We start from the raw sequence: 18883 nt of genomic DNA on the forward strand, positions 1-18883 counted from the left end.
AAATGTGTTATTTGCTTGGCTATTTATTAAGTAAGAGAGACAAAGGGGATAACTGAAAAAGAATTGATTTAATGATATGGTTTATCGCTGCTCTGAAAATCATAATCATCTGGGTTAGAGCTCTAGGACTGGGCTCAAACCCATGTTATTACAAATAATACCACATAATGCATTCTCCATAAATGTCAGTTTCTCTGCTCTTTTCATTTTTCTACTCTTTCATTCACTTGCTGACTTTTCCCTGCTGCTGCACCTTCTTTTCCTTTCTCCCCTCCCCCTTAGCCCTCTCTCCCTCCTCTTTCCCTCCACTTCCCTCCCACTTTTCTCTCTCTCACTCTAAAGAGCACTCACTGCCTGCACTTCTCTTCATTTTCCACCCCAACATGTTGGCAGGAGGAGAAAGAGGAGGATGTTGCGCTCTACCCTTGGTGCGTTTTTGCCACCACTCCGGCCAGCGCACACTGCCTCTGACTCAGACTCAGCCTCAGCTTTCAGCCGTCCCCGCCTGAAAGACTTGAGAGGGGAGGTGGAGAAGGACTCGAAGACTAAGCTGGAGCTTAGGAGCTCTCACTTCAGGGTCCTCAACAGGAACAACAACAGCAGGAGAACAGAAAAGAGCAACTGCTCCTCATCTGTGGTGGAAACTACTCATACCTCAGCAGTGACCACCTCCTCTTTTTCCTCCCTCTCAGCTCCAAGATCCATGTGGCAGGAGGCTATAAGGAGAAAGCGGTATCTCCTTGACCGGACAGGGGAGTCTGAAGTAAACAGAAGAGGAGGTGGTGGTGAAGTGAAGAGAAACAAGTCCCCAGACTGGCTGTATGAATCATACTACTGTATGAGCCAGCAGCATCCTCTGATTGTGTTTTTGCTCCTCATAGTGATGGGTGCCTGCCTGGCTCTGCTGACTGTGTTCTTTGCTTCAGGACTGGTAAGCTGCTCATTCAAAACACACAGAAACAAACACACACATGCAGACTTATGTATGTATAGGAAATGAATATTAAACAGTTGCATTTATTGAAGTGGATGCAAGCCACATACTGTATAATGTATATATTATATAATGTATAGTGTACATCCTATAAGTATTCATGCAAATGGGGTCACCGAAACTGACTACACACACAGTTTGTTTGTACATACATGCCTAGGTTGTCACAGCATGTCTTTATTGCAAAACTAATGTGAGGAGAAGGGTGGGATAAAAGTGAGAGGGGATGCAAGGGTCTTAGTTATTTTATGAGCTCATAGCTGCAGAAAGATCTGTTTCCTTCTTTCACTATTTTCGTGGAGTATCTTTTCTGGAAAAATCTGAAAATTCATAAAGTGAAAAAAAAAAGGCTCTAAAATGGCACAATATAAGTGCTTACGGTCATTGGCTCTGCTTCCATTTTTGACTGTCTTTCATTAGCTTCCTACATTCATACTGTTATATATCTAAGAAGACGAGAACTCTTTAGACATTGGCCGAATCTAGAAAAGTGTCTCTCTCCTACTGTCTCTGCTGTGTCTGTTGTTTTGAAGTGATCAGTCTAAAACATACAAAGACACAGTATTGCATAGAAAGGACAGGCTCACAGAGCACATATCACATAATATTTAGAAAGTCTTGCATAGTAACCTGATGAGCTCACTAACATGTGGTTGGAAAGTCAGCTGTTGCAGTTCCTTGCATGGACAATCAGTTAGTACGAAACAAAATCATAAATGTCTGATTAGGTAACAAATGACACATCAAAAAGGCTGAAATCTTATGAGCGAGCATATCATAATCTGGAAACTTTCAAATTTTTAGTTAAGAATGTTTTAATAATGTTACATACATTTTTAATTGTTGCATATTATAATATTTGTGGTATCCATGGGGTGGAATGAGGTGAATGTGTGTCCTAAAATGACAAAAATAATCTTCTTTTTTTTTCAAAAATTAGTTTTTATTCAACTGTGAGTAGATATTAAAGCATGTAGATATTGTGCAGTTCACATATCATCATTATTTTATAGTTCAGGTGTTAGGACCAAGTTGAAACCCGGTGGTAGCTTTCAGTGGAGGCTCATACCTAATTACTGAAACAATAACATTAGCAGATTACCAAGATTCAGCACTATCAACTAAGACTGGCTGACACTGCAGCACGGTGTAAAGGTTCAACCAGCTCTGATGGGATGATAATCGCTCTGCCTTTACGTTATTAAAAAGACCTGTGCTCATACTGCTTTTCTTACTGTACTAGAGTTGCAGCAAAAACGCTGTCACTCTTTTGTCAACTTTTACTATACTCCAGTACAGTTAAAAGCAAAAAAAGCACAATAAAATATAAAAAACATATAAAAGCATTTACCCAGTGAAGATAAGTTAGGTTTATTACTAAAATAGGCAGTACATTGTTTGAAAATGAGAACTGCAACAAAATACTTGTTTAAAAGCCGTGCAAAAGTCATTCAGAAATAAAGATAGGTAGGGATTTACTACTCTGTGAGAAACTGCTTTACATTAATTTAATGGTACAATAATTCCAATGGGGGATGATATACTTGCAAACAAAAGGTCTGAACAGCACTATGACTTACAGATGACTACAATAAGCAGTTTCCTATGCTTCCTCCTAGCTGGTTAGTGTGTTATCTGAAATTTAAAAAATGTAAGATTTTGTTCAAAAACCATGGATGGCTCTTTCTCTATGCTATAGAGAATGAAGACCGTCTGGCTTGTTCTCAGGTCAAAGTTCAAAGGTCAGTTTCCTTGATGCAATCTTGGTAGCATTACTGCACATTTAGTAATTTTTGGAGAACATCTTGCTTATTTCAGCAAGAAAAACAGCATTTCACATTTTCCAGCAGCATGACTGTGTAGTAGGCAAACTGGTGCTAAACTATACTGTCTACAGTCCAGCTTGTATTGTAAACACTCATAGCATTATGCAATGAAAAGAATGGCAAATATCAAGCAATAATATGGGAGCATTTTGCTTTCATAACAGCATTTGGTCCCCTCAGTACCCAAACACTTAGCAAGGTGCTGTTAAAACAAGAGGTGATGCAGCACTGTGGGGAAATAAGCCTCTGTCTCAGGTTTTTAAAACATGTTGCTGGCATCAAATTCAAAAACAACATTGGATATATTATAGTTGTACTGTTTTTAGTTAAATATATGCTTCAAAATTATGTCTGAACTTCAGAAAGGTTGTGCAGGTCATTGCTTTGGCACTAGTATTGGGAGTCAGCAGTTATACAGTGCCCTCTTTCTTTTATCTTAATCAAGAATAATTTTAGAATAATAGATTTATAGTTTGAATTTCTAACCACTATTGAAACAAATCATGATACAAGTTTTCCAAACTAGATTATAAATATCATGGATACACTGTCTTCTAATAGTGATGTTATGGGTTTCCACATGGAGAGATATTAAGGTAGTTGGTCATTCTTAAGATTTGATACCTTACTCTCAGCCTGAAGGATAACTTCATCTTGAACTTATTATTTAACACAAATGGTTAACTAGATCAAAGCATAGAAGTATTTTTAACCCCAAGGTAAAAGCGCCTAAAACCATTAATAATTAACGTAAAGCAAGAAGCATAAACCAGAACCAACCAAGAGTCTTTTGAAACTGTAGTTTTAGGAAAACAGTTCTATTAAATAAAATTATAAACAAAAACATTAACAAATATCTTTTTAATGTTTTTGTTGGTACACAGTGAATAAATCTTTTCTTGCCCACTGCTCAGACTATCTGTTTCAACATCTTCTGCCTTCTGTTTTTTATTTTTATGTATTTATTTATATATTTTTTTCCTCTATCCCTGTGCTGGATATGCATGAATTTTCTGATTGCTACTTTTTTTTCTCCATCATCCCATTCTCATGCCATCTATCACCTCCTCATATTTCTGTCTCTCTTTTTATTCATATCCCATCATCCCTCCATCCTCCTAGCTGGCTGACCTAAATCCTGTGCTGTTTTGGAGCTCTGCTCTGGGCGAGACAAACTCTATGTGGCTTTCTGCAGCCACACACATCCTCTCATGTCCCAGTGCATTGACTGCGCATGAGAAAAAGACAGAGGATAGGTGGGGGTGGGGGGCTAAATAAGGAGAAGGAGAACTAGAAAAAGGATAAATGCAAAGAGAAACATTGTTAAGCTAGCGGAATTACAGGTCACTTTTGAAAGAGGTGATTGAAAGAATTAAAAATCATTTTAGTAATTACACTGCAGTGAATGAGAAGTACACATTAATGGCTTTTAAATTAACTATTATTGTTTTTTTACGCACTAGTTAAAATGAGAATTTAAACAGTCTTAATTGTTGCTGTCAGTCTGGATTATGTTTTGCTTCGTATAGTGGATATTTTTAATTTTTAAATGTGACAATCATGTCCATGGATGTGGAAGCTATTTTATGAGGTTCTCTTAATATCATCACGTCTGTGAATTACTAACTCTGTTTTTAAATTAATATATACTGAACCAGCACTGAAAACAGTTATTCGTAGAACTGATTGATTTATCTCAAATGTTGGAATTTTTTTTACAGATTTCATTTCCTCCAAAGGAAAATATGATATGATATGACACATCAGCCTCCATGTCCCTGTCCTGACCCTTTTCCATCCCCCATCATACCACTGTGAAACCACTGATGGGATGAAGCCTGGCAAAGCCTGGCAGCTCGTGTCTCACTTTAACATCCTATACTCTTATGTCCACCTTGGAGAAGCTCTTGAATATTTTATCAGAACTTGCATATTGAAGTGTATTTAAAAATGAAAGATGCCTATAATGAATACTTCAGCTAATTACTGATTAACGACTTTTGTATCTGTTTTTGTTTTGGACCGTGTAACATCCTGTCACTCTAATTTATTCTATCATTGCACACTGAGAAGAGGACATGACAGGACATGGATACATGTATTGTTATTGAACAGCTTATTATCTATAATATAATAACACAGTCCTGTGAAAAAACAAAGTAGACCCTTACTGCTTCCATAGGAATCATGAAAGTACATAGCAGTCAGGCGCTGCTAGTCAAATGCACTGTTTTCCTCCTCATGACCACCTCTATAAAGTTTTGGAAATTGGTGTGCATTGCCACAATCTTCCCAGGAGTTAATGTCCCAGAAAATACATCCCAAAGTCAGACTGTGCAATGCTCAAAGAAACTGCAAAAAACCTCAAGAGCGACATCTCAGCTTCTACAGGCTCAGTTTGCATAAATGTTAAAGTTCATGAAAAAAAAAGACTGAACAAGTATGGCTTATTTGTAAGAGTCCCAAAAAAAGCCTCTTCTTTCTCTAGTAGCACAGCTTAGGATAGCAAAAGTGCCTCTGAACAAACCACAAGATTTATTGAACAAGTTATTTCTGGTGAAAACCAAACACAGCATTCCAGCACAAATACTTCACCAGCTTCTAAGCACGGTGGTGGAGGGCTGATGATTTGGACTTGTTTTGCAGCCCCAAGACCTGGACAGGTTCCACTCTTTCAGTCAGTCACAAACACCTCTTTATAGCAAAGCATTTTGAACTGAAATGTAATGCCATCTGTGCAATGGCTAAAGCTTGACCAGAAGGGCCCTGCAAAAGGACAACCATCCTATGCACTGCAGCAAATTTATAACAGAATGGCTGAAAAAGAAAAGAATTGAGGTGTTGCAATGGCCGAGTCAAAGTATAGAGCTCAATCCAACGGAATTGCTGCAGAGAGCTGTGAATAAACAAATACCTCCAAAACCTCAATGAACTAAAGCATTGTTGCAAGGAAGAGTGAACCAAAATTCTGATAAAGCTTTACGGAAAATTATTACTGTAATTTTTTGCTGCCAAAGGTGGTTCTGCAATTCACTGAATCATGGGGTGCACTTAGTTCCCACAGGACTGCATAGAAACTTGTGAACTCATGATTTATCCTAGAGCTGGGCGATATAAGATTTTTTCATATCACGATATGTTTTTTTCATTTCAGGCGATAACGATATATATCACGATATAAGCCAAATAACTATATTTGTAAGATTTAAATGTGCCGTTGCTCACAAGTAAAATGTGAAATAATCAGCAGCTTGTCTTGATTTTAATATTTATTTCCCATAATAAGTTCAACAGGGTAGATGTACTTAAGGAACATGAGACTTTTTCAGATAAATAAAGGCAAATATTGCAAACTACACAAAAGGCAGCCGCTAAAGAGTTTAAGTTTCAAAATGGAACAAACAAAACAGACTACTAAATTGTCAATTCCACTTAGAAACAAAATATTAATTCTAAAAATAAATCTTAGTTTGTTTTACAGAAGAACAGACAAAGTTGACTAACTTTTGTCAATATCAAATAAACTGAGAACTAAAAGGAAATTTTCAATCTCTCCTTGTTGTATAGCTTTCTGAATTTTCTGAATCCTTTATCATCCGCAACTGAAAATAGTTGTGGATGATTACTATACCTTTCTAATGTGACATTGTTGTCCCTGGCTCTCTTTCTCTCTCTCTCCCTCCCGCTCTGTTCCTGTGCTACTGCGAGTGTAACTACCGCCCCTCCCCCCTCTTCCCAGCGCAAAGCACAAGGCTCGCATGCAGAGTGAAGCGGAAAAAAGTGCGAGAGAGAGGGTGAGAGAAGGAAAGTAAAAAACCCCACGGCTCGCGATAAGGAGCCGGCTCGCGTCGTTCACGTCAATAGTCGCAACCGACACATCACTATGAAATACCTTCACACTACGGAACTTCTATGGCCCTTCCATTCGACAATCTCTCCGGCATTGGAACCGTCATCTCTTTTCTCTTCGGTAACCTGGTCACCCACGCTCTCGGTTGATTTTTCTCTAGTCGGCACACTCATTTCCTCCATTACCTGGGCAGCCCGGCTGGCTGCTTCCGAAACAACTACACATGTGCGGCTTGGCACTTGTGCTGTACGTAACAAGTCACGTGACGTGACGCTGCGGCTGTGATTCTTTTCTCTCTTTTTTTAAGAGAGCAAGGTCTATCGCAATAGTTTATTTTTTCTATCGAGAAAAAGTTATTTCGCAATACATATCGTTATCGTTCTATCGCCCAGCTCTAATTTATCCTTTGGGGGCACTTAGTTTTACCCCTTTTCCTTTTTTTTTTTTTTTTTTAGGTTATTAGCATTTTGTTTGGTTTGGTTTTTTCTCAGTCTTATGCAAACAAAATTGTAAATATGGAGATTGGTTAAATTCGGTTTACCAGGAGCTGTCATACAGTGTTCATTTATATCCACCGTCCCTAGTTAGTTTTTATGGCAGGTGTGTACATTTACATGCACACATCTGCCTCGGTCGCTCTATTTTTAGAATATTAAAGCAGAAAGAGACAGGGAAATGGCTTTTTATTACAAAGGTTGTTTTGTGTCCTCTCGAGAAATCTGCCCTTTGAATTTGTAGGAAAGGGTATTTTACTCCGATTATTCTTCAGTCGTCTGATAAATTCCCTTCCCTCTTAAAATGTCCATCCACATGTCTCACTTTTTCTTTCTGATGCTCAATTTTTTTTTTTGTTCTGTCCTTTTCCAGAACATTGCGGACCATGTGGCCTTTGTAATCACTGTACCCACGGCACTGGCCATATTCCTGGCTGTATTTGTGCTTGTCTGCATTGAGTCTGTCTTCAAGAAGCTTTTACGTGTTTTCTCCCTGGTCATCTGGGCTTGTTTGGTTGCCATGGGTTACCTTTTTATGTTTTCTGGAGGGATCATCTGTCCGTGGGATCAGGTAAGACAAGAGATGAAATTTCTGGTACATTTATTTGTTGTAGAGCATGTTACATGTGTGTTTAAATGAAGTGATTTATTTGTGTTTTATAGATACTCCTGTGATTGGTTTAGATAAAAACTGATACAGAGACAAGAAAAAGTATGATGGAACTTGAACTCAACATCATATCTATACCTAAGTGTGTACAACTCCTCTCTCCTTTTTACTCTCTGCTGATGTGGAGCTATGTGAAATGTGACACAGGAATGTAATTGGCGTGGTTTAAAAAAAATCTTAATCTTTTATTTTATCTGATGTGATTTCTGACCTACATTCTGAGACGGTCTGCCTTTGAAGTTTTACATTCATACATGCATGTTCTTCAGTGCTTTCTTCTATTTAATCATGTTTTGTTGCTTTTTAGTTTTACTTCTGTCTTAATGAGTTTATCTGATAGACTGAAGTTCTAATACAAGTTCCCATTAGAGAAATTATATTAGAATGATATTAATACAAGAAAATTACATTAAAGTCTAATCATCTGTTAGAAAAAATATAATTATGGAACCTTTGATTGGAAAACCACACTAACTTTCACCAGAGATTAGGTTGTTTTTTTTTATAGATTGCTACTGTAAATAGTATTCAAGGGAGTATCTATACAGTTTACACAAACTACACTAATCTAGAAACCTGCAATATTATTACTTGACTAAGGTTATAGAGAGAAGATTATATAAGTTTAGAGCTTATAACAAGAGAATTATCCAAATTCTCAGAAATATCCAAAGCCATAGCTGAGCCGTCATGATCATCTTCTTGTGCATGACTAGCTGGTCTAAGTCTGGCTGATATCTTTAGATTGATTCGTCGCATTCTGTCTGCTTGCACTTGCTCTTTAGTGATATGCACTGGCTCTCTTTCACTGTGCTAAAATGGCAGTCCTTCAAATTATGTTTTTAATTTTTTGAAGAGAAGTAGTGAAAATCCGTACTATATGTGCTACCTTTAGGCTTGGAAACTGTGGACTCTTGGACCAAAAACTGTTTAAAACTGCTCTGTCATAGCCAGAGATCTAGTTCTTGTCACCAGCTATGATCCTTCACATGAAATTTGGGTCCTTTTGAAATCACAAATGAACAAGTCTAAGTGGTCATATCACTGCTTCAAGGGACTGTTCTAAAAATAGCAGCGGCGCTAAAAGTATCCTGAAGATACATCAAAAGATATCTTCAAGGGAAAACCTGCCAAATTCAATTCCAGTGTGGATTCTGATTTTTACAGCCCAACTCTCTGAACGTATTCGTTACACCTTATATATTAGTGCGACTTTGATGCAAAGTGCTTGGTAGGTGTCTTGTGTGAAACCTGTCTCTTCTGATCATCCAGCCATTCATACGTACAGAAAAATGCATGCGGAAAAGCCACAGTTGCCCTTTAAACTAACTATATGTATATAAACACTATATACACCACTCAAAAATATTAGAGGAACACTTTTTAATCACAGTATAGAATCAAGTCAGTTAGACCTCTGGGATTAATGTGGTCAGATAAGTAGCAGAGAGGCTGTTTTGATATCAATAAAATTGCCAAGAAGTGCAAGAGAGGGTTTTCAGTTTTACTGGTCCCTACAGAGGTTTCAAAGGTTGTCCTATTCCTCCAAGACGGCACATCAGTTCATGCTATTGCCAGATGGTTTGCTGTGCCTCCCAGCACAGTCTCAAGAGCATGGAGGAGATTCTAGGAGATAGGCAATTGCTCTATGAGAGCTGGACAGGACTAACAACAGGACCGGTATCTACTCCTTTGTGCAAAGAGAAACAGGATGAGCACTGCAGAACTACAAAATGACATCCAGCAGCCCACTGGTGTGAGTGTCTCTGACCAAACAATCAGAAACAGACTTCATGAATGTGTCTTGAGGGCCCAACGTCCTCGAATTACCGCTGTGTTCACTGCCTGGCACTGTAGAGTCTAATTGTGCTTTTCACATATGAGAGCCTTTCACATCTGAGTTCATATGACAGACATGAAAAGGTCTGTTATGCTGCCTGTAACATCATTTAGGATGAACGGTTTCGTAGTTGGTCAGTGATGGTCTGGGGAGGCATATCAATTGACAGACAGACAGACCTCTAAAGGCTAGGCAATGGCACCTTGACTGCCATTAGAAATTGGGATGAAATCCTATGACTCATTGTAAGACTCTACACTGGTGCAGTGGGGCCTGGGTTCCTGCTGGTGCATGACAATCCCTGGCCTGACTTTTTTAAACTTTGATTTGAGGAGGTGTCTTTGAATTCAGTCCTCTCTAACTTTAATTTTCAATTCAATTCAATTCAATTTTATTTATACAGCACCAAATCACAACAACAGTTGCCTCATACAGAGAAAAACCCAACAATCATATGACCCCCTTATGAGCAGTGGGAAGGGAAAACTCCCTTTTAACAGTCTTGCAACCCGTCTAGGGGCCAGGTCGTAACATGAGTGAAGCACACACCCCCCCCCCACAAAGACCCAAGCAGTGACATGAAACAAATCTGTTTGTTACAATGTGATTTTATTTACAATGTGATAAAAAGAGGAACAACAAAACGGGCCAAAAATAATAAACAGAAGAATCTAAACTGATTCCCACATACCTAACCTTACCAAAACAAGAGCCAAAAATAAAGACAGTGTCTGACCTCCTAAACTTACTCAAAAACAGGAGAAAACAGGTGATCAAAAGGAACGGCAGCTCACCCCTACCCACTCCACTTCCTCAACTGTTGCAGAGAAACTGCAGCCAGAGGCTGTCACGGGGTACTGCTTGGACATTGGGAGAAACACAAGAACCTCTCGCGGTGCTCCAGCCTTCATTTAATGGGCGGGTCCTCCAGCTTGAACCAGTTACTCCAGAGCTGTATATCCGCGCGCCAATCACAGCCAGGCTCCTGGACAGCTGAATTAACATAAGCACAGTGCATTATTCGCACAAAACAAACACAAACGATGCCTGCCCGTAACAACAGGAAGAAACCTCTGGCAGAACCAGGCCCAGGGAGGGGCAGCCATCAGATGGTGTGTCAACCTTTTGTTCCTAACACATTACACAGTCCTTATCAGTATAGATATCCAGCATGATTTTATCCCATTGAGATCTGATGTGTTTATAAAGTGTTCCTTTAATTTTTGTGAGAAGTGCATCTATGCATACTGAGGTCAGACACAAGGTAAAAAATGCCAGCCAAATGCACAGTGATTCTTCATTGTTACTGCCATATGCAGCCTACAAAAGAGTTCCATGAATGTGGCACAGAACATTAGGTCTTTGTCACTGGAAAGCTGCACACATTCAAGTGTAATGGCAAGACAGATGTCTAGTGTAGACTCAGAGAGGTAGTTTAAGTTGGCCTGATTCACCCACAACTCCATTCATGCTTTTCTTCTGTTCACTGAAATTTTCAGCCATTATGACATTACTGCTCTCTCACTGCTTCATCTTAGCCATGTTAATTAAAACGTATTTGAAAAACACGTTATTTTTGAAAAGCGCTGCTGTCTGTGCATTTTAGTTGCTTGTTGCCAATTTATAGATTAAGCTGATGACTCATTAGTGTTCTCACACAGCGTCATCTTTGTATACAGTTTTCAGTTTACTCATTTATGCCCGGGGTGACCAGAAAACTTACTTCATGTATTAGTGAAATGAATGTGAGTCATATCTATTCATGTAGTCAGTAAGGAAAAAGCCTTTGAGTAATACATATGTGCTAATTTTTAGACTAGAACATCTGACTGAGATGTTCTAGTCAGAATAATAAATGAATAGTTCTTGATATCACTCAGATTGAGAGGGCAGGGCAAGCCAAAACATCTGATGGCTATATGAAATTCTTTTGACATTTAGTTTTCTTGCTTAGCCTAAGGAAGTAAATATGTTTAAATAACAATTGTAGTTGCTGGCTTCTAAGGCTGATACACTCTTTGCCAGGCATATTGCATATAAATGACTGAAATCAGTTCAGAGCACAGTATAACAATGAGCAGGCGCCATTCGAAACACATCTTGGCTCTGAGAGATTTCCAGTGGCAAAAGCAAGAAGAACGTCAAAAGAGTTACAGATGAAGTTAGTATCAGGGCAATGTCACTAATCCATTTAAGTGGACAGGATCAGCACTTTATTTGTGATTTTCTTTCTCCCTATATATTACAGCAAGTGATGTCTATAATGGATCATTTAAACCAGAATACATGAGCAGCAATAAAATTCCTTCTTTTCAATCTATTACCTCTAGCTTAACTAATACGGACAATGTTTTTAGCAGCACTTTGCACGTCAGTAGAGATACAGCCGTCAAGGTGTCGGGAGGGAGCAAGTTTTACAACCTACATCCTGGTCCTTTTAAAAAAATATTTAAATGCTTTTTTTTGCATTTTATAGATGTCTCCAAAATCACTTTGTATGTATTATGTACTAAACTAGTTGTTATTTTCTTTGTTATCACCAAGTGTTTTGAAAAGAACACTTTACTAATGCTGAGTGAGGCTTCTGTTTGCTTTTGCATTGCTTTAAAATGTGGCGTATGGTTTGTGGCCCTCACAGTTTCCACAGCTACACATTTCAGGTACAAATTTCTGATGGATTTACTTCAGATCTGGTGAACATTGCAATCATTATTCTCTCCATTACATCAGTTTGCGATAACCTTTGTGGTGTGGTCATTCTCATGCTGAAAATGGCAAATATAGAAGATATTAAGAGTTGCTTAAAGCAATTCTAAATCAGATCATCAAACAGTGACTGATTGGTAATAAAGTTTGTAGTGTGATGAAAACATTGCCCATAGCATTACACTACAACCGCCGGTCTAGATTCTTCCTGCTGATGCCAAATGTATTTTTTAACTGACGTTTGTGCTTGATTGACACAACTAAAACCTATAATTGTTGTTATTAATCCCTCTATCCATTTTCTCCCAACTCTTTAAATATGAAAATCTTATGAGATCAGTAACTCCACAATCTCATATACAAAATAAAGCCAATTATATTTATCAATGTGAACATGACCTAAAAGCTGATTGGATAATTGTATTAATAAGCATGTCCAGAGGGGATCTTTAATTTTTTATTTATTTATTTTTCAAGTATTTCACTTTAATTATGAATTTGGAGCATGCTGTGCAATTGCGTCATAGTCAATTATATTAACAACCAATCTTTGAAACTGTGGTTACCCTGGTGTTACTGTCCAGTTGCTAAGTGCATATCTGCTGCAGAGGAGAAACTAGGGAATTCAAAGTAAAAGGCAGAGTCAATTATAGCTTCCTGTGCTGTAGCAAAGTGGTAGACATGAGAAGTAGAGGAACAAAATACTGATTAGAGCATCGGCTTCATCCTCTCTAATCGCCTCACCTGTCATGTACAGCCCTAAGGTCATTTAGATGACTTTTTCCCATGTCTTTCATGCAGTGTAGCCCTCGCTCATAAGTAGATGAAAATGTTGTTGCCAGTTGTCACAATCAAAAATTCAATATGTAATATAAGCAAGTTGTCCTCGAAGAACATTTCCTCAGACACCAGCATGTACACTAATAGTTTTAAAAATATTTCTCTATTGAGTTTCTATATTTTTCTTATTATTAATGACTTTTAAAAAGGCCAACACCAACATTATTTTACATGTATTTCTTTAAAATATTGACATGTTTTTTTATTAAGATGAAGCCTTTTTTTCTTTTTCTTTTTTACCTAAGCTAACAAGCTTCCCTTTTGTACTAGCTGCAACATTTCTTTATTACATAGTAACAGTTTATTGAAAATTGCTCCACACACTGAAAATGACAATAAGATGAACAGTTTTGGAGAGTCAGAAAACATGCTGAACAGCGAAGTCCTGTGAAAAAGTAGAATGGTCGTGGTTGGTGGTTGTAGAATCATCTTTAGCAGCAGTAACATTAAGTAATCATTTTATGAGTGTCTTTATCAGTCTGTAAAACCATTATCAAGGAATTTTTGCCAACTCTTCATTACAACATTATTTTAAGTTATTAAAGTTTGCAAATAATTGTTTATGGAAAGCTCTCGCAACATCTCACTGCAGCAACTCAGTTGGACTGAGGTCTGGACTTTGACTGAACCATTGCAACACTTTGATTCTTTATTTTTTGACCCATTATGCTACAAATTTGCTGGTGTACTTGGGATCATTGTCCTGTTGTATAACCCAGTTTCAGGCAGGTTTTTCTGTCAGATTGATGGTTTCACATTTCATTTAATATGAGGAGGTTGACTCAATAATTACAAGGTGCCCAGGCTCCTGATGTGCTGTTTTTTATTTTTGCCAGAAAATTTAAAAAAGGCTATACCTACTTAGTCTTTTTCTACAGTCTGTTTGTGATTGTGCTGTCATTATCATTAACATTTAATTCATAAGTGTAGTCTGAGATAAGTAGTCAGTTGTTCTGAGCATTGCATGGTCTGACATTGGGGTGAATTTGCTGGGATGTCCTGGAAGGAAAACATGCACCCAACTACCAAAACTCTAATTTTTATAGAGGTGAAAGCCTATGAAAACTGTATAACAATCTGGTAACCTTTACTGAAGTTATTTTATTAAGTCGAGACTGTTTGAGAGCCTCATCATAATTTGTGGAAGTAAAGATTAGCCCCCCTCCCAGTATAGACGCTGGTGGTAGAGGCGAAGCAGGTGGAGACTTGGACAACGGGCCAAGATGAGGTGGAAGCGGTGAGTTACACGGATGAAGAAAAGCACTGAGATTTAAAGCATGCAGAGCAGTGGCTGATTGGTTCACAGAAGGTGGGCAACAAAAGATTGGGTCAGGGTGATGATAACAGAATCACGTTCAATAGTGAAGAGCTGGAAGTGTAGAAAAGACTAGCCTGAAGCCCAGGAATAAGGCCAGATGAGTGAATACATATTGTCCTTTGGGAAATTATTATTTTCTACACCAACTGAAAGCTTCCATTCCTTACATGATAAAGCATTGAGAGGACCAACCAGTCCAGACTGGCACGGCCACTATCGTAACTTGATCAGATCATGTGTGTACTGGAAGCATGTATTGATAAAGTAAGTGCATTTTTGCTTATTTCAGCATCACTGGTTATTTTATATATGGCAACTTCTGTAAGCTTACACTGTACACTAAATACCATACTCTGAGTTTGATACCAGTAGATGAAATATTTGTAAAAAATGTTTCATGTTGGCATGTCTTGGCCTTTGGACCATCCCAGAATTCCCACACACAACATTTATTCTAATTTATGAAAGCATGCCAATTTGTGATTAAATACATTTTTTGTGGTACCGATACCTAATTCCAAAAGCAACTTCCATTTGTTACTGCAGCCAAGCTTTAAAACGCTAAAGTTACACATATCACAAACACATTGTAAAATGGCTTGAATATGCTTTAGTTATCCACAAGAAGAGGGCTGTCTGGTGACAAAGTAGGTGAAAATTTAAAATATAGTGTACACCAATGTCCCCTCTAATTTTTCATGCGTCTGAGCGAACACACAAACTCCCTGAGCGGTCCCTTGGACCACTGTGAGCGACATCAGACGTGTGCACTGTGGTCACGCCAGCATCAAATCCATCCAAGTTACATGGTTTATTAAAATAATCAAATTACAGCATTTACATTTATGTTAGACTACTTTTAATTAACTGCTTTAGCCCACTTACAATGAAAATTTAAAAAATCTTGTTCATGACCTGTGTAGTATGTTAATACTATTGGAAGTAAAAATAACTTGAACTCCAATTTTGAAAACACACTTTTTTTCTTTTTTTCATAAAGCTCTGACTTGTATTATGAGTCTGTGGTCTGGGAGAGAGTCCTGTAACTCTGTCTGCCAAATACAGTATATAATGACCAATGTTGGGCAATTAATTATATAGTTACTTCTTCAAAAAAGTAACTCAGTTTGGCAAACAAAGTTTTTTGCAGCTATTTTTTTTAATGCAGCCAAGGCGTTTTTAAATAAACATTTCAAACTATTTACAGAACAATCAGCTGTTCTGCATCAAATCTGATGCCACACAAATTATTTGTGCCACTCCAAAAATTAATTTCTGTCCACTATGAGATAAAGGAGAACAGCAGCCTGATACCTGCAGGCCTGACAACAGATGTATGACTCCTTTAACACCTGTAACATTCAGCAGTCGCCTCATTGTTCTGACACACACAACAAAACTATTGACTACACTACACACTAACTACACACGATTTGCGCTAAACGTCTCAAATCTCTCACATCTCAAAGCACCGCCGTCACTCCTAAAACTTCCCCCCGTTTCTTAACAACTAGATGCCACATTGCCATATCATTTTTTGATTGGTCGACATGGTACTTTTTTCGACCAATAGGAAAGGGTGGGGGTTGGTTTTGTTTTTGCTCACACAGGCACTCTCCGCCTGTGTTGGTTTTCCTTATAAAACACCGTTTTTACCGTTTCTTCCCGCAGTAAATATAAACAACGACAGTATTCAGGAAGAAAACCAAACATTGCATATATTTTTATCATAACTCTGGTTTTACGTGGCCTATCAACACAATTTAAAAACTGGTATAAAGTCCACACTTTTCCCTTTTTCAATTGTTCGTCTGTCCTGCTCACCTCTCCAATGGTTGTACACGTTGTCATTAACGTGGCTTCACTCCACATGAGCCACGCTGCTTTGCTAACTAGAACACCAGTGTCAGCACATAAGGACGCTGTCATAGCCTGTCAACGACGTTGATTGGCTGCGTATATACGAATGTGAATCGCATCATTGGCTGGACTATGGGATAAGGTGGCATCGTTCTAATCCCATACGGGAGCAGCCAGTCACTTACTGACTAACACTGCAAAACAGAATTGTTAAAGTTTTAATTTTAATTTCAATTCAGGTTAGATTTTTTTTGTGCGCAACACAGATTTTCTGTGCGCAGAGACCGTGCCAGCAGTGCGCAATTGCGCACGTGCGCAGCTTAGAGGGAACATTGGTGTACACTTACCTCTTAAATTTAAGTGTCTTTTCCATTCTTTTACTCTTTTATCTCACTACATATGACCTTTTAAGCCTAAAGCTTAAAAAGTAACTGGACTTATTCATTTAAGGAAATAACATGACTTGTTTTTGATCTTTATAGATGTTCACAGATGGCGCTCTGAATTGAATATTTTCCAGTTGCATTTCTGCTCATGTGTTGACAAAACTAGATGATTTCCCTTTTGTCCTGATTACATTTTTTTAAACCCACTGAAAAGAGAGAACCTGCCCACCCAAGGGAAATGGACTAGCCTTGGAACCAAATGAATCTGACATCTCATGTGTTATCTCTTGCAGAATTTGCAAAGCTTTCTCCCATTAGATTTCTGCTGTTTATCCAGTATATTGTGGATTAAATAAAATGAGTGACATCTCCATATGTATTTTTATGGTGACATCCTCTGAGAGATAATGTGATGGTAAGAGAGCAAAATATAGTCATACTAAAAACTGCACTGTCATTACAGTTAATATCATGTAAAAGAAGCATTGCATTGTTGATGGTCAAAAAATTCTTATGTGTTGTTGTGCTCACCATTCCTGCTCTCTCAGATTTAGTTATTATGGAGTGCACTTTCCATTTTCAAACCTGAAATCAATTGGATGCTTATCCTTTTCCCACAAAGCCCTCTCTATTTGCTGGTGGTAGGAAGAAAGGCTTATCTGTGTGGTCCAGCCTCTACCCCTCACTGAGAGATGTCTGGACTATGCCTCCTCTCCTCCTTTCCTTCTCCCTGGCCCTCAGACACACATGCCAGATGCACTCAAAAGAGGGAAGATGGCAATAGAACAGGAACTACTGATAGGAAAGACAGGCAAATGGTGGCAGAAGAGACAGGGACAGATGCATTTCAGTGTAACGAGAAGTAATTGTTTTTTTTTCTCCTTTACCAGTTTAATTTATCTTAGTGATCAAGGTCAACATACCCAGACAGATAACATAAATTGCAAACCAAGCACTTGGCTAATTGCCTCTTATGCACTCCATTTAATTTTGCATCTTTACTTTAAATCAATAGATTTTTTCTTTACTCAATTTTAATAAGTGTAGCCAGAAATGAAATGAGTATATGTCATCTCTGACTATAAATAGCTGACACACATGGACAGCAACAAGCACATATCCCATGTAGTAAATCTAACCTGTACACTAATCTCAGCCACTGACTGTGGACTAAAAGGCTGATGTAATGTGACACTCCATCTCTATAATTTGTTTTATGAACCCTCACCAGTGTAATTATCAAGGGATAGATTCATGGAGAGAAGCAAAGTTGACTTAGCATGATGAACCAACAAAAAGCTTTGGCCACAGTTTTTAGATAACAGGGCCCGTAATAGGGCTGGGCTCCATTTGAGTGATCCAGTAATAAACCATAAAAAATAGACATCTGTTTTCTTTATGTATTCCATTTTCTGTTGATTTTCTGAAGCTTTAACCCAGTTTGTCTGGACACTTTTGCACTTTTGATTCATCACAGAGTGAGGTCCATCCAATTCTAGTGAACCAGCATCAGTTGAATCAGTTTGATCTGTGTCTACTGAAGCCAATGCCAGAACTAAGAACAGATACCTGGTGGCATTTTGGATTTAATAACTATGAAAACAGGATTGGGGGGGAGAGCAAAGCCATTAATATGATGTCTTTCACATGTATGCAAAACACAGGTGAAATAATGTGAAAATAAACCCATCATTTTTGAAAATGTGTCTTTATTGCATATCAGAGCCTTTTCATTTCTGAGTGTATGTTTACTTGTACTTATCAAGTAATATACGGCTGCTTGAGTGCTTTGTTCATCCTATCTTCTGAAGCTTCAGGCTTGTTTAATTTATTGTGTATCCCGACTATTTGATTGCTGTAATTATTTCACAAAGCTTTTGTGCAAAATGGATGTACTCACACTGGTGATGTTTACATTATGTAAGCTTTATTTACAATGAGTACTAGATGATTTGATTTGGGATCAAAAGTTGCACGAAAGATGTGGATAAATGTTAATAATATTGAAATATATTGTTAATTAACATTTCAGACCTTGTCTTGAAATTTAAGTTATTCAAGAAATCAAGTTCAACATCCATCCTTTGCTCTTACGTGCT

General features: G+C 38.0%; 1 protein-coding gene across 1 annotated transcript in view; it reads left to right on the plus strand.

Annotated features, from left to right (window-relative positions):
* The first annotated feature begins 364 nt into the window (after positions 1 to 364).
* The window catches only part of adcy2a (adenylate cyclase 2a), a 53341-nt gene continuing 34822 nt past the window's right edge, over positions 365 to 18883 (plus strand). The window contains exons 1-2 of the mRNA XM_063488498.2: positions 365 to 931; positions 7538 to 7735. Coding sequence (XP_063344568.1) covers positions 410 to 931; positions 7538 to 7735 — 720 coding nt within the window. The 5' untranslated portion in view covers positions 365 to 409. The remainder of the gene's footprint in view (positions 932 to 7537; positions 7736 to 18883) is intronic.

This window comes from Pelmatolapia mariae, linkage group LG10_11, assembly GCF_036321145.2.
Source record: "Pelmatolapia mariae isolate MD_Pm_ZW linkage group LG10_11, Pm_UMD_F_2, whole genome shotgun sequence".
NCBI classification, from domain to species: Eukaryota; Metazoa; Chordata; class Actinopteri; order Cichliformes; family Cichlidae; genus Pelmatolapia; species Pelmatolapia mariae.